Consider the following 10,827-nt stretch of genomic DNA (forward strand, 5'->3'; position numbering starts at 1 on the left):
GGGACCGCACCCGCGGACATCATCTGCTCCCCGCAGGGCTCCTTGCTTGGGAACCTCTAGGTGAATCCCTCAGTGGTGGCAGGTTCCAGGGCAGGATATTAAAGAGGGATGCTCGCATGGCAGCACTCGATACAAGTGCCAGTTTTGAGGCAGAAACAAGTCGAATTTGGACACTTTTCCAGTGGTTTGTGGAATTTAAATTAACATGGGCACTTGTAAATAACAGTTCGATTATGTGGGGAAGTTGAAGCTTACTTTTGTGGTGTCGTTAGGCGCCCAGTTGGAACTCTGACTTGTTTGCAGAACAGAGTCCTCAGAGTCCCCTTCCTAAACTGTGCACCTGTCTCCTGTGTTACGCTTAGTTTTCTAGGGGCAGATTCACTTGTCGGTTTCTGTGCTTCCAGAGTCTGTAAAATCTTCCATATTTAGCACATAGCGTTTAAGTAAATTTGTCTGGCCTAAATGCTCTTATGGCTGTCATCAGACTTCTAGACTCTTAAATCTGTTTTGGCCATCTACCTTTTTTTTTTTTTTTAAGTTTATTTTGAGAGAGAGCAGGATCAGGGGGAGGTGCAGAGGGAGAGAGAGAGAATCCCAGCCAGGCTCAGCACCATCAGCACAGAGCCCCACATGAAGCTCAGTCTCACAAACCATGAGATCATGACCTGAGCTGAGACACCCCTCCCCGCCCCCCCAGGGATCTGATGCCTAACAGACTGAGCCACCCAGGTGCCCTGCCATATACTTTTTAAAAGTATCTTCTTCAGTACTGTTGTGATGCCAAGAACTGTGACAATTTCAGATGTTTTCTCATGTAATTTTCACACCAGCTCTGTGAACTGGCTATTATTAACATTTTTTCAAAAGAGGGAACAAACCCATAGGGGTGAACTGACTGGGCCAAGGGTACCCAGGAGGTGAGAGAATGGGGGTAGGCCTGCAGTGAGTGTTGTTGGGATTTGGAGGGTCCCAAGTGTCGAGGCCAAAGGAGAGCGAGAATAAGGGGGCGAGTAGTCTCCAGGCCCTTCAGCATGGCTGGACTGAGCAGTGAAGGCGGGGGAATGCCGAGACTGGCCAGAATTTGATGGTACTAAACCTTCGCAGGGCCTGTTTACAGTATAAAGAACTTAGACTTCAATCTGAAACTTAGAGGGAAACTATTAAAAAGCATTAAAAGATGAGGACTCAGATGTGCATTTTAGAAACTTCATCATAGGGTTTTGGAGTTGAATACGTTGATGTGGGATAAGAAGTAAGCAGATGCTGTTATTTATGGTAAGATGCAGGAGTATGTATTTGGATGATGTTCAGACATTATGATTCTTTTTAAACAGAAATGTGGATTTTCAGAACTTTATTCGTGGCAAAGAGAAAGAAAAGTAAAGACAGAATTTTGTCTTCACGATGGACCTCCATATGCAAATGGTGACCCACATGTTGGACACGCTTTAAATAAGGTAATTGTAATTTAAGCTATAAGACTTGAGGGGAAAAACCTTTACGTAAGTATGCTTTACAAAGTATATTTTGATTTTATTACAAGTAAATTTGCATTGATGCATAAAACCAAAACGTCTTAATAGAAAGCAGCAATAAAGAGTTTTAGTGCTGTTTGGAAAATAGCATCAGTGGTATTTGCTTTGAGCTTATTGTTATTTTAGATTAGTAGATATTTTATTCAGTAAATAATTATTGAGCACCTACTCTGTGCCAGGCATTTTTCTAGACTCCGGGAATAGCAGTGAACAAAATAAAGTTGAGTCTTGTCTTTCTAGAGCTTAGGCTCTAATTAGAAAAGACATAATCAATAACAAGTAAACTACATAAATGTTAGATAGTTGCAGTAGACTGAATATTTGTTCTTCTCCACCCCCTATTTATATGTTGAAACCCAATACTATCTAATGTGAGGGTACTTGGAAGTGAGGCCTTAGAGAGATGACTAAGTCATGAGGGTGGAGAGCCCTTATCGGTGAGATTAGTGCCTTTAAGAGACCTCAGAGAGCTTCCTTTGTCTCCCTTATGCCCCGGGAGGGTACGGCAAAAATATGTTGGTCTATGAACCAGAAAGCAGCCCTCACCAGACTGAGTCTGCCAGCGCCTTGATCATGTCCATTTTCTATCTGGACTGTTTATCTTACTGTTGTGTTTTGAGAGTTCTTTATGGGTATAACCTAGGTAGTACTCAACCTTTGTCAGATATGCATTTTGCACCGATTTCTTTGAATCTGTAGCTTGTCTTTTCAGGGTATATTGAAGAGTAAATGTTCTTAATTTTTTTTTTTTAAGTAATCTCAACCCCCTAGTGTGGGGCTCAAACTCATGACCCAGTCACGAGTTGCAGGCTCTTCTGAATGAACCAGCCAGGTGCCCCCTAGAAGTTGTTAATGTTGATGAAGTCCAGTTTAGCAGTCTTTCCTTTTAAGAATCATGCTTTGTAGCATCATGTCTAAGAACTCTTTCCCAAGCCTTCTATCCTGAAGATTTTTTTTAGAAAAAATATCCCATATTTTTTCTAAAACTTTTACATTTTACATTTAAATCCATGGTACATTTTGAGTTAACTTTTATATAAAATGTTATATAAAACATTTTATGTTTTACACTGAGGGTTATTTTTATCCCTATTTATGTCTAGCACTATTTGTTGGTGTTCTCTATCCCTAATGAGTTGCTTTTGTACCACTGTCAAAACTCAGTCAAATGATTCTCTGTTAGATTCTCGATTCTGTTCTGTTAACCTGTGTGTCTGTCCTGGTAATACCACAGTTGTGGTGACTCTAGCTATAGAATAAGTCTTCAAATTGAGTAGTCTCTGTGTTCCCATTTTATTAACAAACGTGTTAGTTTCAGTTCCTTTGCCTTTCAATATAGATTTTAGAATAACTTTTTGACTTCTGTATCAGAGAAAAGGTAAGCTGAGTTTTGAGAGTACTAGCAAGTATCTGGTCAGTTGTGTGAGGTGGAAAGTAAACAGCAAACAGTATGCAGTTATTTGAGAGAACTAATTTTAATCCCTCCCCCCCACATACACACACAGCATTTTATTGAGATGTAAGTGACACGTAACTTTGTGTTAGTTTAAGGTGTACAACATGATTGGATGTATGTGTGTATTGCTGAATGAATGCCGCAGTTAGTTAACATGCATCTTGTCACAGTTACAAATTTCTATTTTCTTGTGATGAGAACTTTTACTATTGACTATTTTAGCAATTTTCAAATATACATTACAGTATTGTTAACTATAGTCACCATTCTGTACATTATATCCATAGAATTTATTAATCTTATAACTGGAAGTTTGTATATTTTGACACCTTCATTCATTTCCCCCCACCCAAACCCTGTCTCTGGCAACTATCAATCTTTTCTCTGTTTGATTTTAAAAAAATGATTTAAGGGGCACCTGGGTAGCTCAGTTGGTTGAGCAGCCCACTTTGGCTCAGGTCATGATCTCACAGTTCGTGAGTTCAAGTCTCATGTCAGGCTCTTTGCTGACAGCTCAGAGCCTGGAACCTGCTTCTGATTCTGTGTCTCCCTCTCTCTCTGCCCCTCCCCAGCTTGTACCGTGTGTGTGTCTGTCTCTTTCAAAAATAAATGAACATTATTTAAAAAAAATTTTTTTTAATGATTTAAAAAAGGAAAAATGACAAATTAGACTTTGTCAAAATTAGAAACATTTTATGACTTCAGTTTTTTTAAGATTGCATGTATAAGTGAGATCATCCAGTATTCGTCTATCTCTAGCTTATTTCACTTAGCGTAATGCCCTCAAGGTCCATCCATGTTGCAAATAGCATGATTTCCTTCTTTTTCATGGCTGGATAGCATTCCATTATATATGTCCACCGCAACTTCTTATCCATTCATCCATTAATGGGCACTTAGGTTGTTGCCAAGTCTTGACTGTTGTAAAGAATGCTGCAGTGAACCCAGGTGTGCACAGATCTTTCTTTCAGATAGTGATTCTGTTTCCTTTGGATATATACCCACTAAGTGGAATTGCGATCTCTTCTGGATCATAGCCACTTCTATCTGTAATATATTGAGGAACCTCCATACTGTTTTCCATAACAGCTGCACTAATTTACATTTGAACCAACAATGCATAGGGGTTCCCATTTCTCCACACCCTTACCAACACTTGTTATCTTTTTATCTTTTTGATAACAGCCATCTTAGAGGGGCTAAAGTTATCCCTCATTGTGGTTTTGATACTCCAGGTGATTAGTGATGTGCAGCACTTTCCCATATATTTGTTTGTTGTTTGTATCCTCTTTGGAAAAATGTTTGGGTCCTTTGTCTATTTTTAAATCAGATTGTTTTTCTGTTTTGCCTTTTGAGTTGCATGAGCTTCTTACATTTTAGATCTTAAACCCTTATCAGATAGATGGTTCCCAAGTATTTTTTCCTATTCCTTAGGTTGGCGTTTCATTTTCTTGATTTTTTTTTTTTTTTTGCATTGAGGAATAAGCTTTTTAGTTTGATGACAGTTCCATTTTTTTTTAATTTTTGCATTTATTTGTGTAACAAAAATCATTGCTAAGTAGAGGAGTTTTTTCCTATTTTTTCCTAGTAGTTTATAGTTTCAGATCTTATAATTAAGTTCTTAATCCATTTCAGTTAAGTTTGTGAGTGGTGTAAGATAGGGAGGAGTCCATTTTTATTCTGTGTGTGAATATATAATTTTCCTAGCACTATTTATCCCCATCGAGTTTTCTTGTTTCTCTTTTCAGATATTAATTGACAAGGATTTATTTATGGGCTCTTGATTCTGTTCCAGTGATTTAGGTCTTTGTTTTTATGCCAATACCATACCGTTTTGATTGCTTTGTAATATCGTTTGAAGTCAGAAGTGTGATGCTTCTACCTTTGTTGTTTTTCACATTTGCTTTGGCTATTTGGAGTGTTTTGGAATTCAGTACAAATGTTAGGATTGTTTTTCTGTTTCTATAAAAAATTCACTGGAATTTTGACAGAGATTGCATTGAATCTGTAGGTGGCTTTGGATAGTATGGACATTTTATTGCTAAATGTTTTCAGTGTATGTACAGATCTTTCAGCCCCTTGGTTAAATTTATTTGTTGTGGTTTTTATGATGCTACTACAAATGGGATGGGATTGTTTTCTTCTTTTTCTTTTACCAATTCATTGTTAGTGCATAGAAATATTACTGCTTTCTGTATGTTGATTTTGTAACATGAAATTTTAATGTTTATTTTAATAGCTCCTGATTTGAGTGTTTAGGATTTTCTATGTATAAGATCATGTCATCTGCAAACAGATAACTTTATTGCTTCCTTTGGCTTGGATGATGTCTTGTATTTCTTTTTCTTTTTTCTTTTTGCCTATTTTCTCTGGCAAGACCTTCAATATTATGTTGAATATGAGAGAGGGCACCCTTGTATTACTTGTGATCTTAGAGGAGAAGCTTTCAACTTCCCACCGTAGAATATGATGGTATCTGTGAGCTTATCATATATGGTCTTTATTATTATTATTTTTAATGTTTTTATTTATTTTTGAGAGAGAAAGAAAGCGTGTACGCACAGGCAGGGGAGGGACAGAGAGAGGGAGACACAGAATTAAAAGCAGACATCAGACTCTGAGCTGTCAGCACAGAGCCCAACATGGGGCTCGAACCCATGGATGTGAGATCATGACCTGAGCTGAAGTCAGATGCTCACCCAAGACACCCAGGTGCCCTCTTGCTTTTTTTTTTTTTTTAAGTTTATTTATTTTGAAGTGGGGAGGGGCAAAGAGAGGGAAAAAGAGAATCTCAAGCAGGCTCTGTGCTGTTAGCGTAGAGCCCGAAGTAGGACTCAATTTCATGAACCGGAGGTCGTGACCTGGGCCAAAATCGAGAGTTGAACACTTAATCAACTGAGCCACCCAGGTCCCACTCTTTCTTGCTTTTTAATGTAAGCACTTTACATTAAAGTGCCTTGAACTTTCCTCTAAGAACTGCTTTTGCTCCATTCCCTAAGGTTTGATATGTTGTGTTTCCATATTTGTTTCAATATGTTTTTTACTTCCTTTTTGATTTCATATTAAGTCTTTGGTTTTACAGAAATGTGTTGATTATTTTCTACATATTTGTGAATTTTTCACTTTTTTCCTATTATTGATTTTTAGTTTTATACCATTGTGGTATGAAAAAATACTTGATGTGATCTTAATCTTTCTACATTGTTAAGGCTTATTTTATAGCCTAATATATGGTCCATTCTGTGTGCTTGAGAAGAAAGTGTATTCTGCTGCTCTTGGATGGAATGTTCAGTGTGTATCTGTTGGGTCATTTGATTTAAAGTATAGTTCAAGTCTAGTGTGTCTTTACTGATTTTCTGTCTGTATGACTGACTTATTCATTGTTGAAAATGGGGCAGTAGAGTCCTCTACTATTATTGTGTTCTTGTCTTTTTTTCCCATTAGATCTATTAGTAGTTACTTTATATATACACATATATATGTGTGCTCTGATGTTGGATGCATAGATTTTTAAGACTGTCATATCCTCCTGATGAATTGACCCCTTTATCATTATGATGACCACATCTCTTGTTATAGTTTTTGACTTAAAATCTGTTTTGTCTAATATTTCTCTTTGGGTTTCCATTTTTGTGGAATCTCTTTTTCCATCCCTTCACCTAATCCCTACATGTGTCCATATAGCTTACATGAGTCTCTTATAGGCAGCACAGTTGGGTCTTGTTTTTTATTTATTCAGCCACCCTACATCTGTTGATGGGTGATGTAATCCATGTACATTTAAAGTAATCAGTAGGCAAGGATTTACTAATCCCAACTTATTGTTTTCTGTTTGTTCCTCTCTGTCTTCCTTTGTGAATTGATGATTTGTTTCATAGTGGTGTGCTTTGATTTTCTTCTCTTTTTCTTTTATACATTTCCTAAAGGTTTTCACTTTGTGGTTACCATCAGGCTTACATAAAATATAACAGTCTTCTAAGCTGATAACAACTTAGCTTCAGTCACATACAAAAACTCTATCATTTTACTGCCTCTAATACATTTTGTGTTTTTGATATCATTTTACATCTTTTTCATATGATGTATATATTAGCAAGTTATCATTGCTGTAGTTACCTCTTTTTTTTTTTTTAAGCTGGAAGCAAATTCAATATCCACCAATAAGTTTATTTATTTTGAGAGAGCGAGCGAGCGAGCATGTGTGAAGTGGAGGAGGGACAGAGAGAAGGAAAGACAGAATCCCAAGCAGGCTCTGGACTGATGGTCCAGAGCCTGATGTAGGGCTCAAATTCACAAACCATGAGATAATGACCTGAGCTGAGATCAGGAGTTGGATGTTTTAACTGGCTAGCTCGGTCAGCCGCTATAGTTATCTAAAAGTCTTTGTCCTTTGGTCTTTATAGTAGAGTTATGGCATAAACACCCAAACATATTACGCTATTGGAGTATGTTGAATCTGACTATAGACTCGCCTTGATTATTTTCATGTGTTCTCTGGTAGTAAATCACCTCCTTTTATTGCAGCTTGAGGAGCTCTTTTCAGAATTTCTGAAGGCAGGTCTAGTGGTGGTGAACTCCCTCAGACTTTGTCTGCTAAAGTCTTCCGTTGCCTTCCTTTCTCAAGGACAGCTCTGCTGGATCAAGTGTTCTTGGTTGGAAGTTTATTTGCAGCATTTTGAATGTGTCATTCCACTCTATCCTGGCGTGTAAGGGTTCTATAGAGAAACCTGATAACCTCGTGGTGGCTGCGGTGGGGGGGATCTCTTAAAATTGACAAACTCTTTTCCTTTGCAGCTTTCAAGGTTCTTGCTTTGTCTTTGATTTTTGAGAGTTTTATTATGATGTGTCCTTTAGAAATCTCTTTGGGTTGGGGCGCCTGGGTGGCTTAGTCGATTAAGCGTCCGACTTTCGCTTCGGTCATGATCTCGCGGTTTGTGGGTTCGAGCCCCGCGTCAGGCTCTGTGCTGACTGCCAGCTCGGAGCCTGGAGCCTGTTTCAGTCTGTGACTCCCTCTCTCTCTGACCCTCCCCTGCTCACGCTGTCTCTCTCTCTCTCCTAGAAATAAATAAAAATATATAAAAAAAAAAAAAAGAAATCTCTTTGGGTTGCATTTTTTTGGGAACATATGAGCTTAGCAAACTTTATGTCCATATATCTCCTTAGATTTAGGAAGTTCTCAGCTATAGTTTCTTTAAACTTTCTGATCCCCTATCCCCTCTCTTTTCCTTCGGGATTCTCATAAAACATGTGTATATTTTAAAAGTAGTTTCAGACTAGTTCTGTACCCTTTCTTTATTCCTTTTCATTCTTGTATCTTTTGTACCTTTGACTGGATAATTTCAAATGATCTATCTTTGATTCTACTGATTCTTTTCTTCTGATGGGTCGTGTGGGCTGTTGAGACCCTCGACTGAAGTCTTCAGTTCAGTCACTGTATTCTCCAGCTCGAAAACGTATTGTTGGTCCCTCATTGCTTTTTGTCTTTGGATTGAACTTTTCATTTTGGTCTTGTATTATTTTTCTAATTTTGTTAAATTGTATATGTCTGATTTCTTATTGTTCTTGGAGCATCCTTAGGACAGTTATTTTGAAATGTTCATCAGGCAGTTTATGGATCTTTATTTCTCTGTGTGTGTGTGTGTGTGTGTGTGTGTTATTAGAAGTTTACTTTGTTCCTCTGGCAATATCGTGTTTCTTTGATTCTTCGCGATTCCTGCAGCCTTGTGTAGATGACTGTGCATTTGAAGAAGCAGTCACCTCTTCGAGACTTTATGGAAAAAACTTCACGTATAGATGAGGGCACGCTGGAGTGTGGTGTGCTGCTGGATGTAAATAGGATTGCTGCATCTAGGATTTTGAATTGACTCCCTCCCCCCCACCTCCCAAGAAGTTCTAGGTTAGGGATGGTGCTGGTGTAGTATCTTGTCTGCTCAGGCAGTTGGGATCCATGACATCAACAATGGTGTGATCATTGATGAGATCTGTCAATGGTCCACCATGTGTGTATGGGCTACTGGGGTCCTCAGCAGTGCCTTCAGGTCCAATGGCTAAGGACCAGGGCAGTGGTGGGGTGGCCTAAACATCAGGTCGTGGCTTGATGCTTTGCTGCGGGGGCCGATGTGGTGGCAGGGACCAGCTGCAGACATAGACAATGGTGAGGGTCAGAGCCAGGAGCAGTGTCCAGGGCACCTTTGGTCAGATAGCTCAGGGGCCCTGGCTGTTGGTGTGTACTTCTGCCAGCCACGGCCTGTGCACAGTAATGGAGGTCGGTCGTGGGAACAGGGGCTGATGGCATGTAGGTCGGTGAGATGAATCAGGGCCACATCCAGACCTACAAACAATTGTGGGGGCCTTGGCTGTCAGCATGCATTTGTGTGACTGTGGGAGCTAGCCACAGTCACTCAGAGCCATGCAGGCCAGTGACGGGAGTCAGGGTTGGCCCCGTGCCTGTGGGCCAGCAGCTGTGGGGTCCCTGATTTTTGGCACATGGTTGTACAGCTGCAGAGGTTAGTCTCGTGCATGTGCATAGCAGTGGTGCTGGTGATGAGAAATGTTTCTTTATGTGTCCTGTAGGGTTTTTTTTTTTGTTAGAAACTGGGCATTTTAGATAATACATTGTAATAAATCTTAATAAGTGTCTCTTGGACCCCTTCCTCCCTCATGGCTTTTTATTGTAACTTTCTTGTTTATATGTTTAGCGACTGGATAGATATTTTTTTTGAGGTCTGTTCCCTCCCCCTCCCATTTTTCTTCAGCATTAAGCCTTGATGTTGCTTCTCAGGAAGGCCCAGCTTTGCAGGTGCTCAGCCGCCCTGGGCTGGCCGTGGTTGGGACAGGATGCCCATCCTCTTTCCCTGACAAAACCCATGTCTTTTACTCTGAAAATGTCCTACTGTTTTCTCTCTTGTTTTCAACAACGCCCCGGGGCATAATCTGTTCCATAAACAAATCCATCAAATTTAGGGGGGATCCATTGAAGTATTGGGTGCTGGAGTCAGTGTTTGACATTTGTGCTGAGCCCAGAAGGATCCCCCCCCCCCCCCAAGCTGTCTCTTCCGGTTTTCTCCTGCAAACTAGCTGACCTAGATTTTATTTTGGCCTGTGTCATCTTGAATTGAACCTTCTTCCAACTACCTTTCCCCACAGCCTGCACTGGTTTTGACAGGCTCCTTGGGCCTGGATTTCTCATTGCTCCGTTTCTGGGAAGAGAGTAAGAGCCATTTGTTTTACTGTTTGTTCCTCTCCTCAGGGACAATCACCCAGCCAGGGCTCTGGAGCCAAGAGTGGGGACAACTGTATACTTTTCTGTGGGAGACACCCCCTTTAGGAGCTGAGCCCTGTGGGAGAGCTAGTAGTATGTGATCTTGAACTGCCTTTCCTGTTGTGGAACCACCATCTTATAGCCTGGACAAGTGGCATTGGAGCCCCAATATTCCCAGCGGGCTTTCACTGAGTCTGTTCTATGAGTGGGGGCCAAGTAGAAAGAGGGAGGCCCGTCTCTTGACTGCATTTGCCTGGAACTTAGCCTCAGCTGCAGGTAGCTGGCGCAGGGTCAGCTCCCGCCCTCCCCACCCCAGGAACACTGCCCTGCAGCTGGAGCTGGGTGAGGGGCAGGAGTGAGCTACGTGTGGTGGCAGCAGTGGACTGGAGCTGGGGGGAGAGCCCCGAGTCGTGGCAGCAGTGGACTGGAGCTTGGGGGTGGGGAGCGGGAGCCCCGTGTCGTGGCAGCAGTGGACTGGAGCTGGGGGGGGGAGCGGGAGCCCCGTGTCGTGGCAGCAGTGGACTGGAGCTGTGGGGGGGGGCGGGAGCCCCATGTCGTGGCAGCAGTGGACTGGA

The 10,827-nt window shown here is 40.9% G+C and overlaps 1 protein-coding gene across 1 annotated transcript in view; it reads left to right on the forward strand.

The window, feature by feature from the left end:
- The window catches only part of IARS2 (isoleucyl-tRNA synthetase 2, mitochondrial), a 66,180-nt gene that overhangs the window by 5,370 nt on the left and 49,983 nt on the right, over positions 1–10,827 (forward strand). Inside the window, exon 3 of the mRNA XM_077759806.1 lies at positions 1,335–1,457. Coding sequence (XP_077615932.1) covers positions 1,335–1,457 — 123 coding nt within the window. The remainder of the gene's footprint in view (positions 1–1,334; positions 1,458–10,827) is intronic.

This window comes from Crocuta crocuta, unplaced genomic scaffold, assembly GCF_008692635.1.
Source record: "Crocuta crocuta isolate KB4526 unplaced genomic scaffold, BGI_CrCroc_1.0 scaffold556, whole genome shotgun sequence".
NCBI lineage: Eukaryota > Metazoa > Chordata > Mammalia > Carnivora > Hyaenidae > Crocuta > Crocuta crocuta.